The sequence below is a fragment of the Camelus dromedarius genome, chromosome 8, assembly GCF_036321535.1.
Source record: "Camelus dromedarius isolate mCamDro1 chromosome 8, mCamDro1.pat, whole genome shotgun sequence".
In the NCBI taxonomy this organism is placed as follows: domain Eukaryota; kingdom Metazoa; phylum Chordata; class Mammalia; order Artiodactyla; family Camelidae; genus Camelus; species Camelus dromedarius.
In genome coordinates this window covers 15,595,417-15,616,980 of record NC_087443.1, presented here as the reverse complement: position 1 = coordinate 15,616,980, position 21,564 = coordinate 15,595,417, and the positions used below count along the sequence as shown (strand labels likewise).

The 21,564-nt window shown below is 55.5% G+C and overlaps 2 protein-coding genes and 2 long non-coding RNA genes across 8 annotated transcripts; 2 read left to right on the top strand and 2 right to left on the bottom strand.

Moving 5' to 3' along the window:
- The first annotated feature begins 539 nt into the window (after positions 1–539).
- Positions 540–3,336, top strand: LOC135321809 (ral guanine nucleotide dissociation stimulator-like). 2 transcript variants are annotated; one of them, XM_064487905.1, is made up of 5 exons: positions 540–1,020; positions 1,971–2,164; positions 2,359–2,464; positions 2,733–2,826; positions 3,150–3,336. In XM_064487905.1, the coding sequence occupies exons 1-5, from the start codon at positions 983–985 to the stop codon at positions 3,153–3,155; spliced, it is 438 nt and encodes a 145-aa protein (XP_064343975.1). In that variant the 5' UTR covers positions 540–982; the 3' UTR covers positions 3,156–3,336. The 2 variants fall into 2 exon arrangements, with proteins under 2 accessions (XP_064343975.1, XP_064343976.1); XM_064487906.1 differs by having other exon boundaries at positions 541–1,020; positions 2,365–2,464.
- Positions 3,333–7,756, bottom strand: LOC116155731 (uncharacterized). Of its 2 annotated transcripts, none has more exons than XR_010381886.1 (3): positions 6,986–7,756; positions 4,903–6,069; positions 3,333–3,601 (listed from the first exon to the last, which is right to left on the bottom strand). It is a non-coding gene; the product is annotated as an uncharacterized LOC116155731 (long non-coding RNA). The 2 variants fall into 2 exon arrangements; XR_010381887.1 differs by having other exon boundaries at positions 4,903–6,032.
- Positions 7,757–11,800: 4,044 nt separating this feature from the next.
- LOC116156065 (ral guanine nucleotide dissociation stimulator-like) lies at positions 11,801–15,172 on the top strand. 2 transcript variants are annotated; one of them, XM_064487904.1, is made up of 6 exons: positions 11,801–12,160; positions 12,797–12,856; positions 13,807–14,000; positions 14,201–14,300; positions 14,569–14,662; positions 14,986–15,172. In XM_064487904.1, the coding sequence occupies exons 2-6, from the start codon at positions 12,819–12,821 to the stop codon at positions 14,989–14,991; spliced, it is 432 nt and encodes a 143-aa protein (XP_064343974.1). In that variant the 5' UTR covers positions 11,801–12,160; positions 12,797–12,818; the 3' UTR covers positions 14,992–15,172. The 2 variants fall into 2 exon arrangements, with proteins under 2 accessions (XP_064343974.1, XP_064343973.1); XM_064487903.1 differs by having other exon boundaries at positions 14,195–14,300.
- A 25-nt stretch (positions 15,173–15,197) lies between these two features.
- LOC135321808 (uncharacterized) lies at positions 15,198–19,590 on the bottom strand. 2 transcript variants are annotated; one of them, XR_010381884.1, is made up of 3 exons: positions 18,820–19,590; positions 16,739–17,905; positions 15,198–15,437 (listed from the first exon to the last, which is right to left on the bottom strand). It is a non-coding gene; the product is annotated as an uncharacterized LOC135321808 (long non-coding RNA). The 2 variants fall into 2 exon arrangements; XR_010381885.1 differs by having other exon boundaries at positions 16,739–17,868.
- Positions 19,591–21,564: the final 1,974 nt, after the last annotated feature.

Genomic DNA, 21,564 nt, shown 5'->3' with positions numbered 1-21,564 from the left:
TCAGGGCTCCCCTGTTCCACCTCAGTCACAAGAGCTTGCGGCTTGAGGATTCGGTCTAATCTCCAGCCCCAAGTGCCAGGGGGTCCCCGGTGCTGCCTCTGATTCACATCTCTCCACTTTCCACCCCAGGGTGTAGCTGGACAATCAGGGAGCAGGGATGAAGCCTGCAAGGCTTGAAGCCTCCAGCGACACAGGCTGGAGAAGCTGGTGGCAAAGCTGGTGCCTGCCGTCCTGGGTGGCCACCCCTCCTATGTGAACACATTTCTGGGCAATTGTCGAACTTTTGCCACCGCCCAGCAGGTGCTGGACCATCTGTTCCGAAGTTGAGCACTTTGTCTTCATGGGACATTGGGGACCTGGCCACCTACCAGCAGTGCCATGAGGCATTGTTCCTCTACATCCCTAAGCCTCAGATTCCCCCCCTGCACCCTGGGGTCAAGAGAGGATCAGGCCCTAGGAGGGTAGGATCAGAGGGAGACCTTCACGGAAGGTGCTCTCTGGGGACCTGGCTCAGGGCAAGAGCAGCTGGCGGGGCTGTGGTTGTGCGAATTTGTCATTGTCCTCCTGCCCAAGAGCTAGCGTCTGCCTCCTGTGTCACTGGGACTTTGGCCTTGGGTGGAACTGTTTTCCCATTTCAAAGGGGATCTGTGACGCCATTAGCTGTCCCTGTCCTGGGAGAGTGAGAGCAGGGATCCCTGGGAGGGACAAGTGGGGTCCCAGGCCCACTCAGATGTGCGCTGTGGGGCCGGGTGGGCTCACTCACTCATTCCTCCAATGTATAGGAAGGGCCCCCAGGGCGAGGGGCTTTTCTAGGAACAACCATCATTTAATGCATCGAGCAGACATCAGCCCTGCCCTCCAGGGCTTCCATTCTCTGGGGTGTCACACTGTCACACTAGACAGCACATCCAGCTAGTGTGCTCGGGACAGTCCATGTGACGCCTTCCTGCTCTCCTCTAGATACGGATGCATCCTCCCTGTTATGGAAGAGGACGGGGGACCCCTGCACCAGCTGAAACAGTGAGTCTTTTGGATTGAAGCGGGAAGGACTCCTTCCCCAAATAGTGTGTGAAGCTCTGGGCTCTCTGGTTGGTCCAAGGTGGGCAGAATCCAGGATCCCACATATCCAGTGAGTCTGGTTTGAGAGCAAAAGTCCTAGGGCTTCCCCTGGCAAAGAGGAGACGAGACCCAGAGAGCTGTGGATGGGACTGTGGTGCTGTGAGGGGCAGCTGGGAGGTCAGAGGAAAGAGTCAACCCTGAAGAAAACCCACAACCATCCCCTACACATCCCATCCCTGCCCACACGCCCTTTGGGAGACACAGAATGCAAGGGGTGGAGAGCATCCTGCCCACCATCTTGTGGAGCCTCAATGGTGGGGACTCAGCTGGTGCTCAGGGGACCCAGTGAGCCTCAGGGGACAGCTGAGCCCATCCTGATGATGCTGAGTGGCAGGGGCAGAAGGAGACCCAGGCAGGGTCCCTGGAGGATTCTGCAGCCAGCAGGTGCAGGAGCTAAAGTCTGTGGAGTTAGGAGGCCCGTGGGCAGCCTGGATGGCCGACACAGCCTGTCTGTTCCCTCCTGGCTCAGGCACTGATAGAGCAGCTCCCGTGTCCCTTAGAGGGCAGTGCCCAGAACGCACAGCCTGCCTGTCCTCACAGATGTGCCATCCAGTGGGGAGGGGCAGGGAGAGGGACATAGCAGTGTGACAGTTGTCCCTGAAGTGGTGGACAGGTGGTCACACCACTGAGCCAGGGCTGTCCCTTCAGAAGGCTGGTAGCAGCCCCTCCTCTGTGTCCAAGCCCGCCTCTGCCCACACTGCCAGCTGAGATGGGACATGGAGCAGAGCCGGCCTCTGGATGGGCAGGAGCCAAAGGCAAAAAGGCCCAGGTCCCCGCAGGGCTACCCTGGGAGCCCAGCATGGTAGGAAAGGCCAAGCCTCTGACCCTGGTGTCCCCCTGACTACCCCCAGGGCCATGTCCTCCATCCTGGGCACCTGGCTGTTCCAGTACCCAGACGATTTCCACCAGCCTCCAGAATTCCCATGCCTTAAGACCATTGTCGCTTACGTAGAGCTCAGCATGCCTGGCTCCGACCTGGAGCAGCAGGCCCACCTCCTCCTGGCACAGCTGGAGCAACTGGAGCTCCCAGAGGCAGACAGTGATGGTGAGCAGGATGCAGGGTGGGGGATCTGGTGGGTGGGGAGGGGAAGGCACTGGACCCCACAGAGCAGAGTCTGGGAAGACTCCCTGGGGGTGGAGTCAGGGAGTGAGAGTTGATTGAGTAGCAGTGAGGGCTCCCCTGGCTTTGGGAGACACGTGGGAAAGCAGTCCTATTGATGAGAGTTTCCCTTCTTGGAGCTACAGCACCAGCTCCAGAACCCGCTGGGGAAGCCCCTCTGGATGGAGAGCCAGCTCCAGCTCTCCTGCCTGCAACAGCACCAGAGCCAGAGCAGAGGGACGCGCTGTAAGTATCAGTCAGGCTCTGCTGCCTCCCGTCGCCTTCAGGCCCGGGACGCCCACTGTTCTTGAGGTGTCTGTGATTTACAATTCCGGATTACTCTTAGAGGTGATAACATATTCCTTGCGGCCTGTTGTGTTTGTGTTTTATTGTTAATAGAAACATCAAAGTGCCCTACATGTCTTTGTTTGGATACACTCACTTCTCTGCACCAGGCACACCGGGCGGGGATGTGGACAAGTGAACCCAGCATGTTCCCAATCTCTCCCTGCAGGTCCTGTGAGGCAGCGGCCTCCTCTCCCTTGTCTGCTGTGGACCCGGTGCCCAGCTCAGGGCCTCCATCAACACTCCCTGAGACCCCGCCCTTGGTAAGTGGCCGGTCATGTCATGATCAAGACAAGGACATAGAAGGCAACCCCGAATTTTGATCTTAGAGGGTTTGTTTTTTTCCAGCAGTGAGACTGATGTTGTGTTTGTGTGAATGTTGCCTGTTTGTCCGACATCCATGGAGCCAGCAGCTCACTTGCCATTCCCATATGGCCACCAGAGGGAGGGGTGTCACTGCTTCTGAGAAACACTGTTCCATTCCAACGTGGTCCTTCCCAATTTAGCCCCCCTCAGAACATGTTTTAGAAAGTGAGGATTTCTTTAAGCTATAGAGCTTTGGTTTTTTCCTTCAATCTCATTTCAGGTCTAATCTCAATACACTGTAATTCACAAAAAGAAGTTGGCCACTGAGTGGAAGTTGTCCCTTGGGATACACAGACATGTGTTAGTCTGTGTCCAGCACCCATCTGTGTCCACCTCTGTCCCTTCCTCTCTCCCTCCAACCGTCTGCGTTTGTAAATATCTATTTAAATAAAAGACTTTGACAATCAGTGCAATGTAGTAGAGATATTTTAATTCATGTTGCCTTGTGTGTGTGTGATGTAGATTTGGGTAGAAAGAGGTCTGCTCACAGGACAGTGGGGTTGTCCCTGAATCCCTAGGAGACAATTGAAGCAGGGCAGTAGGTCTCGGTGAGAGTCACTCACCGGGGAATTTCTCCTGCTCAGCACAGCCAAGGTGGGTCCGCATCGACTTCTATCCCCAGAGCACTGAGTCTGCTTTCGCCTGGGGCGCTTTGCTACAATCCTGTGTATCCTAAAGTGTCAGAAGAAAGAACAGTGATGATAAGAACTGCGGGAGAGGGACAGGTTTTGATTTCAATTACCTGCTCCTCTACCTACAACGGCTTTCCCTGGATTGTAGTATAACGAACGCTCAGCCACCTGGGAGCAGAGTCTATGCCTGGTTTTGAGCATATTACAGATCTCCAGCCCAGCACTTGGCCAAGAAGATGTACACGTATTGCTGAGTGAATACAGTTGGGAGGGAAGATAGGACAGGTTCGGGAATATATTTGAAATGGGGCCACTCCTGGAGCTTTCCTGACAGGAGGTGATCATACATAGGCACCTTCCTCACCTGCCACACCTGCCAGGCCGTTTACTCCTGAAGACCTTCCCACAGAGCCCCTCAGCCAGGACCCACATGATCCCAGGGCTCTCCCACATCACATCTCACCATCTGCTCTCACTTCCGTTCTCATTTTGGCCCCCTTGACTCTCCTGCTGTGTGGCTCTCCACTCTAGGACTCAGGGGACACCTCTGACTCCCTCAGGGATCCAAAGTCAGAATATTAGATCCTACAGACCTGTAGTTCCACTATGGGACTGAATTTAGGAATCAGTCACCACATGGAGAAATACCGCTCTGCATGACTGTCATAATGGGGGGGTTTCTCCTGAACAATCTATGTTAAATTCGATGGCATAAAGGAAGCATGTTTTTCTTGCAATGAGCATCCCTACTAAATGGAGCCATTTCTCTGATGAGGCTCTAAAAGACCTGACGCACAGCATGAGGAACAGTTTGAAGTGATATTGTGCTATAACGCAGTATATAATGCTGTGATACTTCTAAAAATTGTTATTATCCAGTTGGGCTAGAGTTATTGAAGAAAAAAACATTGTGTGTATATGACCCTTTAAATTTCTCATGTTTCCATGAAATTCAGAAGATGGTGGTGAATTCATCCATTTCCTTCTCGGCATTCATTGGGATGATCCTGTTTTTTCTCCTCACACTGTTAATGGAATGGAGTATATACTCATGCATTTTTCTAGGGTGAAGCCACCCTGCATTCCAGGAATCTTTCCCACTTGTTCATGGTGCACAATTCTTCTTACACAGATGGATGTGAGTGACTAGTATATAGGTATTTTTCTGCCCTTTCTACCTCAGCTCAGGCTTCCTGAGCCCTGGTAGGGTGGCCGGTGATGGCCAGGACACAACACCGAACCACAGAGGTTTTTGCCTTCTCATTACTCATGATAATCGTTCTTACTAACCCCCGATGCTTGATTTACACAGTCATGACTGTCAGACAGACCTGCCCTCACCCATTTCCCCACCTCGTGTCTCACGCTCCACTCGTTCCTTCTGGGATTCGTTCATTTCTTCCTTCAATCCAACCGTCCTCACTCTCAGTGACAGCCTGACAGCGGCAAACTCTCTGAGTCTCTTGGATCTGAACACAATGTTATTTTGCTTTTACTCCTGAGTCATGGCTTAGAAGGAAAAACATATGGACATTCCTGTGATGGGTCCCTTCGCATCTGAGATGTCTTTCTGAAGTCTTGAAGTCAGTGGCAGCCTGGCCTCGCACAAAGTGGGCTCACTTGGACCACTGGGCCCTGGCTGGGCTGAGAAGCATCCGTGCAGATGGGGCACTGCCCTTGGAGGAGCATCAGCAGGGCCCTCGCGGGTCAGGAGGCAGGGGAGGGGAAAAAGTGGGCAAGAGCCTCTCCTGTGGTTTCCATGGCGAGCAACAGGGAGGCAGGACTAGCAGGTGGGAGGAATCAGCATCTCTGGGTGGAGGGGCTGCCCCTACTTGTCTGTCCCCGCCCTGGGTGTGCTCACTGGCATCTTCTACTGTCTCTAGGAACTGACTAGCCCTGGGAGGGGCAGCCCCTCCAGGGTCAGTGGGACCCAGATGTCAAAGTGTCAGAAAACAGACAATAAAAAACGGCTAGCATACATGTCCAAACCACAGGCCTCTGTTTCCGCATCCGTGGAGGGCGGGATTGGTCCCAGTGGCCCTCCAAGGTCCAGCCCTGCACTCTCAGAGTCCAGCCAGCCCCCAGGACCTCCCCGAATTCAGGTCCTAACTGTCTGGGGTCAGCAAAGCAGCCATGCCTCTACCCAGCCCTGCAGATCAGGCATTTCAAGGCCAGTGGGTCACCTGGGGCTTCTGTGGCACAGGAGAACAGGCAGTGGTGGGGCTGCTGGCTCAGCCTCCAGGTTGGACTTCACAAATGGAACAGGGGGCTCTGGGCTGGAATAATCCAGGCTTGTTCGCCAAGGGGAAGGACGGGGGTAACCGAGTCAGAGCACAGACTGCCAGTGCCTCGAGAACCATGCTGAGGACCGGGGGCGAGGGGGTTGGCAACTGGGAGCGCGCATCCTGCTGGGATCCTGTGAGATGGTGGCTGGGTGATTAATGCTGAAGCTCACACTGCCCAGAAGGCTTCTGGAAATAAACACGCTCTCATAAACACAGGAACATCCTGAGAAGACAGTCAGACAAGGCTGGGAGACAAATGCGGGGCACGCGGCCCACCGCCCATCAGAAAGCACCCCTCGCACACACGCCCCTTGTCACCACGGCTGCCTGGCCTGTCAGTGGTGACAGCGAGTGGCCTGCTTTCCTGACCGCTTGGCCAGTGGCCAAAAGTCAGGGCTGAAGTTGGCACTTGTTCACCAGTGCTGTCCAGGGGACAGCAGGTGCCACAGAAGGATCTGTGGGGCCTCCTTGCGTCTGGCCAGAGGGACAAGATCTGCAGATGGGTGTGGGGGTGCTGATCCTGCACCCGGGAAGTACACTGGCTAACTGGCCATCCTTTCCTGGAATCCCTGAGAACCAGCAAGACGGGGACCTTGACATTTGGGGCAGGACTGAGCCACCCCATGTCTGTTCTGAGTCTTGTCTTTCTGCCTGTCCTCCTGACAAGGTGGCGCTCTGAGCATTTTCATCTGGAGACAGGAAGACAGAGGCCCACAGGGGCAAAGTGACCTGCCCAAGGCCACACAGCCACAGCCAGGAGGGGCGCAGACTCCAAGTCCAGCCCCTTCCCACTGGGACATGGCCTGTAGCTGCAGAAGGCCCCAGCTGCAGCCCACAGAGGGTTCTCGGGAGTCCTTCTGACTCCAGAACCAGGGAGAGCAGGAGACCCCCAGGCCCCACATCTGCAAACGATAGCTACTGATAAAAAAAAAAAAAAAAAAAAAAAAAAATTGGCACGTCCAGAGCAGCCCAGGGCCAGAGTATAGTTCTTGAAGGCAGAAGGTGAGTCAGCTGGTCTCCTTCTTGCCAGGGTGGGTGGGATCCTGGTCCTCAGCCCCTGCCACAGCACTGGTGGATTTGGGGGACCCCGCAGCCTCTAAAACAAGCTCCTGGACCCCCTTGCCAGCCACTTGGCATACCTTCTCCCTTCTGACTGCCAGGATTTCTTCAATATTCCTCTTCCCATCCAGGTCCGAGAACCAACCCAGGTTGTCCGGGGTGGTGTGGTGGGTCTGGCAGCCAGGACAGGTCACAATGACCACACCCTGGTGATAGGCAAGCTTGGAGATATGCTTGGAGTACCCAGTCCCACAGACATCGCAGGTGAAGACTAGCTGGTAGTGCGCGGGCACAGGTCCCTTGTCGGAGCTGGAGGGCCGCCAGCCCCAGCCCCAGGCCCGCCTTCTCCCTGCGGCCTCCAGGCAGGCACCGAGCCCCCAGCAGCCACCTCAGGCCAAGCCTCCGGGAGTCGCGCGCCTCTCAACAGTCTCGGCAGGCGGCTCAGCGCTGTCCACAGCAGCCCGCCCGCAGGCCCCAGCCGCCACGATCTGCGCAGCGGAGACCGAACCCCGCCCCGGCTCTCCCCGCGCCACGGCTCTCCCGCACGGCAGAGGCCGCCTCCGGACCAGACTGTCCAGCCACAGCCGAGATCGCCCCCCGCCCCATGCCCCGGCTTTCCCGGCGCGGCCGAGAACGACCCCCGCACCAGATCTCCCCGAGCGGCCAAGGGCGCCCCCCTCCCAGGCTGTCTCGCCACAGCCGAGATCGCCCCGCCCCACAAGCCCCGGCTTTCCGGCGAGGCCGAGAACGACCCCCGCCCAGGCTCTCCCCGCCTCGGTCCTCCCCGCCCCAGATCTCCCCGCCCGGCTGAGGCTGCCCACTGCCCAGGCTCTCCCCGCGCAGCAGACGCCGCCCCCCGCCCCAGCTCACCCCGCACAGCCGAGACCGCCCCAACCGGGCTCTCCGCTCCTGGCCCAGCCCTTCCCCTGCCCCTGCTCCGCAGATTTCTCCCCTCCTGTTCTGGCCCTCCCCGCACAGCCCATACCGCCCCTGCCCCCTGCCCCAAGCTCTGTGCGGGAAGCCCGGGCCACGCCTTCGACATCTTGGAAGCAGGCTTCCCTAGGCTGTTGCTTTAAAGATGATTTTGAAGGGAAAAAAAGGAACAGAAAAGAACATAAATACAAAACAGAAACAGACTCATACAAATAGAAAACAAACTTGTGGTTGCCAAGCGGGAGGGGCGTGGGACGGGACAGACCGGGAGTTCGAAATGTGCACACACTGACAGGCAGATGCAGAATAGATGAACAAGATTATACTGTATAGCACAGGGAAATACATACAGGATCTTGTGGTAGCTCACAGCCAAAGACATTGTTCCAATGAATATGGGTATGTTCATGTATCCCTGAAAAATTGTGCTCTACATGGGAAATTGACAAAATTATAAAGAAAGATTCATTAATTGCCCAAATACCTGTCTATATAAATCAACCTTTTTAAATAAAATACCAAAAAGTGCAGGGGGGAGAAAAAGCTTCGGGTTATTTCCATAGCATCCTGGTGTGTTTGACGACGTGGAGTGACCCTATTCGTTCCTTCAGCGAGCATTCGTTGAACGCCTCCTATGTGCCTGATACTGTGCCTGGTGCCCAGGAAATACTCCCTGTCCTGAAAAAGCGTACAGTCGGACATGGAAATGAGCAGCTACAGCAGCGTATGAGCAGTTCTGTCATACTCACCCGGGCCCCGCTAGTTCAGACATGATCACAATTTGGGGAAGGACTGAGATAAGGACCGTATTCGTGGTAGTGTAGAAAGCATGTCGTCTAAGCAAACTGAAAGACAGAGCAATAAGCATTCCTCCACCTAAAAGTACAAATGGCTTCAAGGGCCCTAAGAGCATCCATTGACATGCTACAGCAGTGAAGGCAGAATCCGCTTTAAGGAGCAGAGAACAGAGAAAGCACTCACCTTACAAGGGCAAACCTCTGACTGCCCTGTTGCCATCCCAGTTGAGGGAGTGGGACCTATAGGAAGGAAAAGTGACCTGAAAGGAAAAAGGTAAGTGGTAATACGATAAGGCTGAGAAAGGGCCAAATGAGCAGCCGTGGCAATGACACAGTGGCTTCAGCGATTCAGTGGCGTGTGAGCTGCCTGAACGTGTAACCCCCAATATCTCAGTGGCTTAATACAATCCCGGGCTTTTCTTCCCTTGCGTAACGTCCAAGATGGGTTTATCTTCCTTGGTGGGTAGCTCTTCTCCTAGCCAGAGTTCGGGGATCCAGGTTCTTTTTATCCGCTGAATCGATCATCTTCGACATATGGCTTCTCAGGTCTCAAGGACGTGAAGGAGGACGTGAAGGGGAACGTGTGGGAGATCTTTATGGGCTGTGCTGAAGTTCACATGCCACCGTTAGACCTCAACAGCTGAGCGCGCCCGACTGCCAGGGAGGCCGGGAAATGGAGTCCAGCCGCATCTGTGCCCACGAACAGGAGGCAGTGACCATGGTAAGCAGCTAGGCCAGAGCGCCACACGGAGCTAGAGGTAGAGGCCAGCTCCCTGTGGGTGGGCACCCTCTCTCGGCCTCACCTTGCTATCTCTGATGCCGAGTTGAGGATCTCGGGCCCCCAGGTCATGAGGTCCCTACTGTCATTTGCTCCGTGCCATGCTGCCCGTGGCCTTGCTCTCTCTCACGTCCCCAGTGTATTCCATCAGAGCAGTTATTACTTCCTGATTACATCCTTCCTTGTCATTCAGTTTACCCGCTGGCCTTCCTCCTACGTGGACGGAAGCTCCATGAAGGCAAGGAAGCAGCCAACGAGATGGTCACGTCACTCTAGTGATGTCAGCCTCCATCTGCCCATCTGTCCCTGGGTCTCTGCATATCCAGCTGGAGAAGTTCAGCGTGCCAGACTGTGTAATCAGAGAAGTGGATAGTTTTCCTGCTCCCAGGACTGTGCTACTGAGTGTGCACAGTGGACACAGGCTGTCTATAATCCCAGTTCCAGCCCTGCTACCTGCATGGCCTTGACTCACGAGCTCTAAACTTCCAGCAAGGGCCTCAGAATTTCTCATTCCATTTGCTTTAGAGAACTGAAACCCTCAGACCTCAGGATGCTCTTGCCCATTTCTCCTGTGTGGGGACAGTTTCCTACTGGCGACACAGAGTGTGAGCACTGGTTTAGGCACACAAACACACACACACACACACACACACACACACACACATACCAACAAAGACACACACATAGACACCCGTGTACAATGACATTGAATAAGAATTATCGCGTCACATCCTAAGAGGAACAGCCATGGAGGAGGAAGTCAGAGGAAGATAACTTGGGTCGCAGGCAACACCTCCAGGTGACATCACTCTCCAATTTTTTAGGCCTTATTCCACTTGCACCTCAGGACGTCCCTGGAAGTACTTGCTAGAATCATTCCCACTGTGCAGCTGGGGAGACACACGGGCCTGGACACACACCAGGACTTCCCCAGGATGGAGAACAGGTAAGTATGAGGGGTGGAGTCTGGAAGCCAGGGCGTCTCCTCAAAGCTGCATGCAGACCCTCCCCGGCAGCTCTAGAGACGGCGGGGCTGCTATAACTGTGCAAGATGCGGGTTCACGTGGAGAAGGGCGTGAGCAGGCAAGCAGCCCTGAGGGCAGTGTGTGGAGGTGTTGTCTGAGGAGGGGCTTCCAGGAAGTGGACCCCAGGAAGTGACATCACATCCTTCACAGACCCCAACCGAAATGGAACCTGGTTACCAGGCACCCACATTCTAGTGACGGCTCCAGAGCCAGCGCACTTGGCTGGAGACAGTTGAAGACACAGGATATTCTCCTCTTGTTTCCCGGTCTCCCGGGGCTTCTCCGCCAGGAAACCCTGGACTGCGAGGTTCTTCGGTGGCTGTAGGCGTCTGTGGAACCCTCCACCCAGACGCCTGTGGCCTATTTTGCGCAGGTCACCTAAGGTAACGCAGGGTGGCCTGGAGAAGGCCAGTGTGGGACCGGCCTCCATTGGGGGCCCTCCCTGGGCAGGCCCGCTTTCCCTCATCTCCATGTCGCTGAAGGGGGACTTGAGAGGAGGTGTCCCCTCTGGGCAGGAATGGCTTGTTGAACACTTGGTAACCTGGTGGTCCTGTCATGGCCGCACCCAAGGACAGGGCTGATAAGGGGGAAAGAGGACCCCTGAGGGGCATCTTCTCTGTGTCAATGGGAATACAAGGCTCCCACTTTGTCAGCTTTTCTGCCCCTGAAGGAGGTCTGTGCAGACAGTGGTGGATGTGTGTCAGGACTGGAGATTGCTTATGGGTCGGACAACCAGACAGGGTTCTGAGGCTGCTGCCTGGCCTCTGGGCACTGTATTTACAGGACTCAACACAAGGGACGGGACAGGAACTGGTCCATGGAGAACCCCGTGCCACCTCCCTGCAGGAGGCGCAGGTGCCCCACGACAGCAGCAGAGCCAAGGACGCGCTCAGTGTGAGTGTGAGCGAGGAGAATCCACACCCAGGAAGCCCCGGGCCCCACTGCTGCCCCGCTTCTCCCCTGGGCTGCCTCTTAAGAGAGCTGCTGGCAAAGGGATCTGATGCCCCGTCTCCCCCATCTGCCGTCACATCCCAGGCCCTGCCTTAGCCAGACGCAAAGTCAGTGCCCACATATGAGTCCAAATCTGAGAAAGAGACTTGGACAGAACTTCAGTATATGTACAGTCAAGGGTGTTTCTGCATTTTTCTACACGTTGTCCTGTTTCTTCTACATCCCCACGTGTCCACATTAAACTGAATATCCTGAGCCCACCCACCCCAGGCTCAGCCGCTGTGTTCTCATCCCTAGAATGGGATGTGTGACCGCAGTCACGGGGATGAAGTGGTGCATGCAGGGAGGGGCCGGCACTGCGGTGCTGACACAGGGATCTGAGGCACTGATGCATTTCATCATCGCCCTTCGCCCCTCGTACTGGTGATGCCGAGAACCTTGGATCTGCTCAGGGCTCCCCTCTTCCACCTCAGTCACAAGAGCTTGAGGCTTGAGGATTCGGTCTAATCTCCAGCCCCAAGTGCCTGGGGGTCCCCGGTGCTGCCTCTGATTCACATCTCTCCTCTTTCCACCCCAGGGTGGAGCTGGACCATCAGGGAGCAGGGATGAGGCCTACAGGGCTTGGAGCCTCCAGCGACACAGGCTGGAGAAGCTGGTGGCAAAGCTGGTGCCTGCCGTCCTGGGCGGCCACCCCTCCTATGTGAACACATTTCTGGGCAATTATCGAACTTTTGCCACCGCCCAGCAGGTGCTGGACCATCTGTTCCGGAGGTGAGCACTCTGTCTTCATGGGACATTGGGGACCTGGCCACCTACCAGCAGTGCCATGAGGCATTGTTCCTCTACCTCCCTAAGCCTCAGTTTCCCCCCTGCACCCTGGGGTCAAGAGAGGATCAGGCCCTAGGAGGGTAGGATCAGAGGGAGACCTTCACGGAAGGTGCTCTCTGGGGACCTGGCTCAGGGCAAGAGCAGCTGGCGGGGCTGTGGTTGTGCGAATTTGTCATTGTCCTCCTGCCCAAGAGCTAGCGTCTGCCTCCTGTGTCACTGGGACTTTGGCCTTGGGTGGAACTGTTTTCCCATTTCAAAGGGGATCTGTGACGCCATTAGCTGTCCCTGTCCTGGGAGAGTGAGAGCAGGGATCCCTGGGAGGGACAAGTGGGGTCCCAGGCCCACTCAGATGTGCGCTGTGGGGCCGGGTGGGCTCACTCACTCATTCCTCCAATGTATAGGAAGGGCCCCCAGGGTGAGGGGCTTTTCTAGGAACAACCATCATTTAATGCATCGAGCAGACATCAGCCCTGCCCTCCAGGGCTTCCATTCTCTGGGGTGTCACACTGTCACACTAGACAGCACATCCAGCTAGTGTGCTCGGGACAGTCCATGTGACGCCTTCCTGCTCTCCTCTAGATACGGATGCATCCTCCCTGTTATGGAAGAGGACGGGGGACCCCTGCACCAGCTGAAACAGTGAGTCTTTTGGATTGAAGCGTGAAGGACTCCTTCCCCAAATAGTGTGTGAAGCTCTGGGCTCTCTGGTTGGTCCAAGGTGGGCAGAATCCAGGATCCCACATATCCAGTGAGTCTGGTTTGAGAGCAAAAGTCCTAGGGCTTCCCCTGGCAAAGAGGAGACGAGACCCAGAGAGCTGTGGATGGGACTGTGGTGCTGTGAGGGGCAGCTGGGAGGTCAGAAGACAGAGTCAACCCTGAAGAAAACCCACAACCATCCCCTACACATCCCATCCCTGCCCACACGCCCTATGGGAGACACAGAACGCAAGGGGTGGAGAGCATCCTGCCCACCATCTAGTGGAGCCTCAATGGTGGGGACTCAGCTGGTGCTCAGGGGACCCAGTGAGCCTCAGGGGACAGCTGAGCCCATCCTGATGATGCTGAGTGGCAGGGGCAGAAGGAGACCCAGGCAGGGTCCCTGGAGGATTCTGCAGCCAGCAGGTGCAGGAGCTAAAGTCTGTGGAGTTAGGAGGCCCGTGGGCAGCCTGGATGGCCGACACAGCCTGTCTGTTCCCTCCTGGCTCAGGCACTGATAGAGCAGCTCCCGTGTCCCTTAGAGGGCAGTGCCCAGAACGCACAGCCTGCCTGTCCTCACAGATGTGCCATCCAGTGGGGAGGGGCAGGGAGAGGGACATAGCAGTGTGACAGGTGTCCCTGAAGTGGTGGACAGGTGGTCACACCACTGAGCCAGGGCTGTCCCTTCAGAAGGCTGGTAGCAACCCCTCCTCTGTGTCCAAGCCCGCCTCTGCCCACACTGCCAGCTGAGATGGGACATGGAGCAGAGCCGGCCTCTGGATGGGCAGGAGCCAAAGGCAAAAAGGCCCAGGTCCCCGCAGGGCTACCCTGGGAGCCCAGCATGGTAGGAAAGGCCAAGCCTCTGACCCTGGTGTCCCCCTGACTACCCCCAGGGCCATGTCCTCCATCCTGGGCACCTGGCTGTTCCAGTACCCAGACGATTTCCACCAGCCTCCAGAATTCCCATGCCTTAAGACCATTGTCGCTTACGTAGAGCTCAGCATGCCTGGCTCCGACCTGGAGCAGCAGGCCCACCTCCTCCTGGCACAGCTGGAGCAACTGGAGCTCCCAGAGGCAGACAGTGATGGTGAGCAGGATGCAGGGTGGGGGATCTGGTGGGTGGGGAGGGGAAGGCACTGGACCCCACAGAGCAGAGTCTGGGAAGACTCCCTGGGGGTGGAGTCAGGGAGTGAGAGTTGATTGAGTAGCAGTGAGGGCTCCCCTGGCTTTGGGAGACACGTGGGAAAGCAGTCCTATTGATGAGAGTTTCCCTTCTTGGAGCTACAGCACCAGCTCCAGAACCCGCTGGGGAAGCCCCTCTGGATGGAGAGCCAGCTCCAGCTCTCCTGCCTGCAACAGCACCAGAGCCAGAGCAGAGGGACGCGCTGTAAGTATCAGTCAGGCTCTGCTGCCTCCCGTCGCCTTCAGGCCCGGGACGCCCACTGTTCTTGAGGTGTCTGTGATTTACAATTCCGGATTACTCTTAGAGGTGATAACATATTCCTTGCGGCCTGTTGTGTTTGTGTTTTATTGTTAATAGAAACATCAAAGTGCCCTACATGTCTTTGTTTGGATACACTCACTTCTCTGCACCAGGCACACCGGGCGGGGATGTGGACAAGTGAACCCAGCATGTTCCCAATCTCTCCCTGCAGGTCCTGTGAGGCAGCGGCCTCCTCTCCCTTGTCTGCTGTGGACCCAGGGCCCAGCTCAGGGCCTCCATCAACACTCCCTGAGACCCCGCCCTTGGTAAGTGGCCGGTCATGTCATGATCAAGACAAGGACATAGAAGGCAACCCCGAATTTTGATCTTAGAGGGTTTGTTTTTTTCCAGCAGTGAGACTGATGTTGTGTTTGTGTGAATGTTGCCTGTTTGTCCGACATCCATGGAGCCAGCAGCTCACTTGCCATTCCCATATGGCCACCAGAGGGAGGGGTGTCACTGCTTCTGAGAAACACTGTTCCATTCCAACGTGGTCCTTCCCAATTTAGCCCCCCTCAGAACATGTTTTAGAAAGTGAGGATTTCTTTAAGCTATAGAGCTTTGGTTTTTTCCTTCAATCTCATTTCAGGTCTAATCTCAATACACTGTAATTCACAAAAAGAAGTTGGCCACTGAGTGGAAGTTGTCCCTTGGGATACACAGACATGTGTTAGTCTGTGTCCAGCACCCATCTGTGTCCACCTCTGTCCCTTCCTCTCTCCCTCCAACCGTCTGCGTTTGTAAATATCTATTTAAATAAAAGACTTTGACAATCAGTGCAATGTAGTAGAGATATTTTAATTCATGTTGCCTTGTGTGTGCGTGATGTAGATTTGGGTAGAAAGAGGTCTGCTCACAGGACAGTGGGGTTGTCCCTGAATCCCTAGGAGACAATTGAAGCAGGGCAGTAGGTCTCAGTGAGAGTCACTCACCGGGGAATTTCTCCTGCTCAGCACAGCCAAGGTGGGTCCGCATCGACTTCTATCCCCAGAGCACTGAGTCTGCTTTCGCCTGGGGGGCTTTGCTACAATCCTGTGTATCCTAAAGTGTCAGAAGAAAGAACAGTGATGATAAGAACTGCGGGAGAGGGACAGGTTTTGATTTCAATTACCTGCTCCTCTACCTACAACGGCTTTCCCTGGATTGTAGTATAACGAACGCTCAGCCACCTGGGAGCAGAGTCTATGCCTGGTTTTGAGCATATTACAGATCTCCAGCCCAGCACTTGGCCAAGAAGATGTACACGTATTGCTGAGTGAATACAGTTGGGAGGGAAGATAGGACAGGTTCGGGAATATATTTGAAATGGGGCCACTCCTGGAGCTTTCCTGACAGGAGGTGATCATACATAGGCACCTTCCTCACCTGCCACACCTGCCAGGCCGTTTACTCCTGAAGACCTTCCCACAGAGCCCCTCAGCCAGGACCCACATGATCCCAGGGCTCTCCCACATCACACCTCACCATCTGCTCTCACTTCCGTTCTCATTTTGGCCCCCTTGACTCTCCTGCTGTGTGGCTCTCCACTGTAGGACTCAGGGGACACCTCTGACTCCCTCAGGGATCCAAAGTCAGAATATTAGATCCTACAGACCTGTAGTTCCACTATGGGACTGAATTTAGGAATCAGTCACCACATGGAGAAATACCGCTCTGCATGACTGTCATAATGGGGGGGTTTCTCCTGAACAATCTATGTTAAATTCGATGGCATAAAGGAAGCATGTTTTTCTTGCAATGAGCATCCCTACTAAATGGAGCCATTTCTCTGATGAGGCTCTAAAAGACCTGACGCACAGCATGAGGAACAGTTTGAAGTGATATTGTGCTATAACGCAGTATATAATGCTGTGATACTTCTAAAAATTGTTATTATCCAGTTGGGCTAGAGTTATTGAAGAAAAAAACATTGTGTGTATATGACCCTTTAAATTTCTCATGTTTCCATGAAATTCAGAAGATGGTGGTGAATTCATCCATTTCCTTCTCGGCATTCATTGGGATGATCCTGTTTTTTCTCCTCACACTGTTAATGGAATGGAGTATATACTCATGCATTTTTCTAGGGTGAAGCCACCCTGCATTCCAGGAATCTTTCCCACTTGTTCATGGTGCACAATTCTTCTTACACAGATGGATGTGAGTGACTAGTATATAGGTATTTTTCTGCCCTTTCTACCTCAGCTCAGGCTTCCTGAGCCCTGGTAGGGTGGCCGGTGATGGCCAGGACACAACACCGAACCACAGAGGTTTTTGCCTTCTCATTACTCATGATAATCGTTCTTACTAACCCCCGATGCTTGATTTACACAGTCATGACTGTCAGACAGACCTGCCCTCACCCATTTCCCCACCTCGTGTCTCACGCTCCACTCGTTCCTTCTGGGATTCGTTCATTTCTTCCTTCAATCCAACCGTCCTCACTCTCAGTGACAGCCTGACAGCGGCAAACTCTCTGAGTCTCTTGGATCTGAACACAATGTTATTTTGCTTTTACTCCTGAGTCATGGCTTAGAAGGAAAAACATATGGACATTCCTGTGATGGGTCCCTTCGCATCTGAGATGTCTTTCTGAAGTCTTGAAGTCAGTGGCAGCCTGGCCTCGCACAAAGTGGGCTCACTTGGACCACTGGGCCCTGGCTGGGCTGAGAAGCATCCGTGCAGATGGGGCACTGCCCTTGGAGGAGCATCAGCAGGGCCCTCGCGGGTCAGGAGGCAGGGGAGGGGAAAAAGTGGGCAAGAGCCTCTCTTGTGGTTTCCATGGCGAGCAACAGAGAGGCAGGACTAGCAGGTGGGAGGAATCAGCATCTCTGGGTGGAGGGGCTGCCCCTACTTGTCTGTCCCCGCCCTGGGTGTGCTCACTGGCATCTTCTACTGTCTCTAGGAACTGACTAGCCCTGGGACGGGCAGCCCCTCCAGGGTCAGTGGGACCCAGATGTCAAAGTGTCAGAAAACAGACAATAAAAAACGGCTGGCATACATGTCCAAACCACAGGCCTCTGTTTCCGCATCCGTGGAGGGCGGGATTGGTCCCAGTGGCCCTCCAAGGTCCAGCCCTGCACTCTCAGAGTCCAGCCAGCCCCCAGGACCTCCCCGAATTCAGGTCCTAACTGTCTGGGGTCAGCAAAGCAGCCATGCCTCTACCCAGCCCTGCAGATCAGGCATTTCAAGGCCAGTGGGTCACCTGGGGCTTCTGTGGCACAGGAGAACAGGCAGTGGTGGGGCTGCTGGCTCAGCCTCCAGGTTGGACTTCACAAATGGAACAGGGGGCTCTGGGCTGGAATAATCCAGGCTTGTTCGCCAAGGGGAAGGACGGGGGTAACCGAGTCAGAGCACAGACTGCCAGTGCCTCGAGAACCATGCTGAGGACCGGGGGCGAGGGGGTCGGCAACTGGGAGCGCGCATCCTGCTGGGATCCTGTGAGATGGTGGCTGGGTGATTAATGCTGAAGCTCACACTGCCCAGAAGGCTTCTGGAAATAAACACGCTCTCATAAACACAGGAACATCCTGAGAAGACAGTCAGACAAGGCTGGGAGACAAATGCGGGGCACGCGGCCCACCGCCCATCAGAAAGCACCCCTCGCACACACGCCCCTTGTCACCACGGCTGCCTGGCCTGTCAGTGGTGACAGCGAGTGGCCTGCTTTCCTGACCGCTTGGCCAGTGGCCAAAAGTCAGGGCTGAAGTTGGCACTTGTTCACCAGTGCTGTCCAGGGGACAGCAGGTGCCACAGAAGGATCTGTGGGGCCTCCTTGCGTCTGGCCAGAGGGACAAGATCTGCAGATGGGTGTGGGGGTGCTGATCCTGCACCCGGGAAGTACACTGGCTAACTGGCCATCCTTTCCTGGAATCCCTGAGAACCAGCAAGACGGGGACCTTGACATTTGGGGCAGGACTGAGCCACCCCATGTCTGTTCTGAGTCTTGTCTTTCTGCCTGTCCTCCTGACAAGGTGGCGCTCTGAGCATTTTCATCTGGAGACAGGAAGACAGAGGCCCACAGGGGCAAAGTGACCTGCCCAAGGCCACACAGCCACAGCCAGGAGGGGCGCAGACTCCAAGTCCAGCCCCTTCCCACTGGGACATGGCCTGTAGCTGCAGAAGGCCCCAGCTGCAGCCCACAGAGGGTTCTCGGGAGTCCTTCTGACTCCAGAACCAGGGAGAGCAGGAGACCCCCAGGCCCCACATCTGCAAACGATAGCTACTGATAAAAAAAAAAAAAAAAAAAAAAAAATTGGCACGTCCAGAGCAGCCCAGGGCCAGAGTATAGTTCTTGAAGGCAGAAGGTGAGTCAGCTGGTCTCCTTCTTGCCAGGGTGGGTGGGATCCTGGTCCTCAGCCCCTGCCACAGCACTGGTGGATTTGGGGGACCCCGCAGCCTCTAAAACAAGCTCCTGGACCCCCTTGCCAGCCACTTGGCATACCTTCTCCCTTCTGACTGCCAGGATTTCTTCAATATTCCTCTTCCCATCCAGGTCCGAGAACCAACCCAGGTTGTCCGGGGTGGTGTGGTGGGTCTGGCAGCCAGGACAGGTCACAATGACCACACCCTGGTGATAGGCAAGCTTGGAGATATGCTTGGAGTACCCAGTCCCACAGACATCGCAGGTGAAGACTAGCTGGTAGTGCGCGGGCACAGGTCCCTTGTCGGAGCTGGAGGGCCGCCAGCCCCAGCCCCAGGCCCGCCTTCTCCCTGCGGCCTCCAGGCAGGCACCGAGCCCCCAGCAGCCACCTCAGGCCAAGCCTCCGGGAGTCGCGCGCCTCTCAACAGTCTCGGCAGGCGGCTCAGCGCTGTCCACAGCAGCCCGCCCGCAGGCCCCAGCCGCCACGATCTGCGCAGCGGAGACCGAACCCCGCCCCGGCTCTCCCCGCGCCACGGCTCTCCCGCACGGCAGAGGCCGCCTCCGGACCAGACTGTCCAGCCACAGCCGAGATCGCCCCCCGCCCCATGCCCCGGCTTTCCCGGCGCGGCCGAGAACGACCCCCGCACCAGATCTCCCCGAGCGGCCAAGGGCGCCCCCCTCCCAGGCTGTCTCGCCACAGCCGAGATCGCCCCGCCCCACAAGCCCCGGCTTTCCGGCGAGGCCGAGAACGACCCCCGCCCAGGCTCTCCCCGCCTCGGTCCTCCCCGCCCCAGATCTCCCCGCCCGGCTGAGGCTGCCCACTGCCCAGGCTCTCCCCGCGCAGCAGACGCCGCCCCCCGCCCCAGCTCACCCCGCACAGCCGAGACCGCCCCAACCGGGCTCTCCGCTCCTGGCCCAGCCCTTCCCCTGCCCCTGCTCCGCAGATTTCTCCCCTCCTGTTCTGGCCCTCCCCGCACAGCCCATACCGCCCCTGCCCCCTGCCCCAAGCTCTGTGCGGGAAGCCCGGGCCACGCCTTCGACATCTTGGAAGCAGGCTTCCCTAGGCTGTTGCTTTAAAGATGATTTTGAAGGGAAAAAAAGGAACAGAAAAGAACATAAATACAAAACAGAAACAGACTCATACAAATAGAAAACAAACTTGTGGTTGCCAAGCGGGAGGGGCGTGGGACGGGACAGACCGGGAGTTCGAAATGTGCACACACTGACAGGCAGATGCAGAATCGATGAACAAGATTATACTGTATAGCACAGGGAAATACATACAAGATCTTGTGGTAGCTCACAGCCAAAGACATTGTTCCAATGAATATGGGTATGTTCATGTATCCCTGAAAAATTGTGCTCTACATGGGAAATTGACAAAATTATAAAGAAAGATTCATTAATTGCCCAAATACCTGTCTATATAAATCAACCTTTTTAAATAAAATACCAAAAAGTGCAGGGGGGAGAAAAAGCTGCGGGTTATTTCCATAGCATCCTGGTGTGTTTGACGACGTGGAGTGACCCTATTCGTTCCTTCAGCGAGCATTCGTTGAACGCCTCCTATGTGCCTGATACTGTGCCTGGTGCCCAGGAAATACTCCCTGTCCTGAAAAAGCGTACAGTCGGACATGGAAATGAGCAGCTACAGCAGCGTATGAGCAGTTCTGTCATACTCACCCGGGCCCCGCTAGTTCAGACATGATCACAATTTGGGGAAGGACTGAGATAAGGACCGTATTCGTGGTAGTGTAGAAAGCATGTCGTCTAAGCAAACTGAAAGACAGAGCAATAAGCATTCCTCCACCTAAAAGTACAAATGGCTTCAAGGGCCCTAAGAGCATCCATTGACATGCTACAGCAGTGAAGGCAGAATCCGCTTTAAGGAGCAGAGAACAGAGAAAGCACTCACCTTACAAGGGCAAACCTCTGACTGCCCTGTTGCCATCCCAGTTGAGGGAGTGGGACCTATAGGAAGGAAAAGTGACCTGAAAGGAAAAAGGTAAGTGGTAATACGATAAGGCTGAGAAAGGGCCAAATGAGCAGCCGTGGCAATGACACAGTGGCTTCAGCGATTCAGTGGCGTGTGAGCTGCCTGAACGTGTAACCCCCAATATCTCAGTGGCTTAATACAATCCCGGGCTTTTCTTCCCTTGCGTAACGTCCAAGATGGGTTTATCTTCCTTGGTGGGTAGCTCTTCTCCTAGCCAGAGTTCGGGGATCCAGGTTCTTTTTATCCGCTGAATCGATCATCTTCGACATATGGCTTCTCAGGTCTCAAGGACGTGAAGGAGGACATGAAGGGGAACGTGTGGGAGATCTTTATGGGCTGTGCTGAAGTTCACATGCCACCGTTAGACCTCAACAGCTGAGCGCGCCCGACTGCCAGGGAGGCCGGGAAATGGAGTCCAGCCGCATCTGTGCCCACGAACAGGAGGCAGTGACCATGGTAAGCAGCTAGGCCAGAGCGCCACACGGAGCTAGAGGTAGAGGCCAGCTCCCTGTGGGTGGGCACCCTCTCTCGGCCTCACCTTGCTATCTCTGATGCCGAGTTGAGGATCTCGGGCCCCCAGGTCATGAGGTCCCTACTGTCATTTGCTCCGTGCCATGCTGCCCGTGGCCTTGCTCTCTCTCACGTCCCCAGTGTATTCCATCAGAGCAGTTATTACTTCCTGATTACATCCTTCCTTGTCATTCAGTTTACCCGCTGGCCTTCCTCCTACGTGGACGGAAGCTCCATGAAGGCAAGGAAGCAGCCAACGAGATGGTCACGTCACTCTAGTGATGTCAGCCTCCATCTGCCCATCTGTCCCTGGGTCTCTG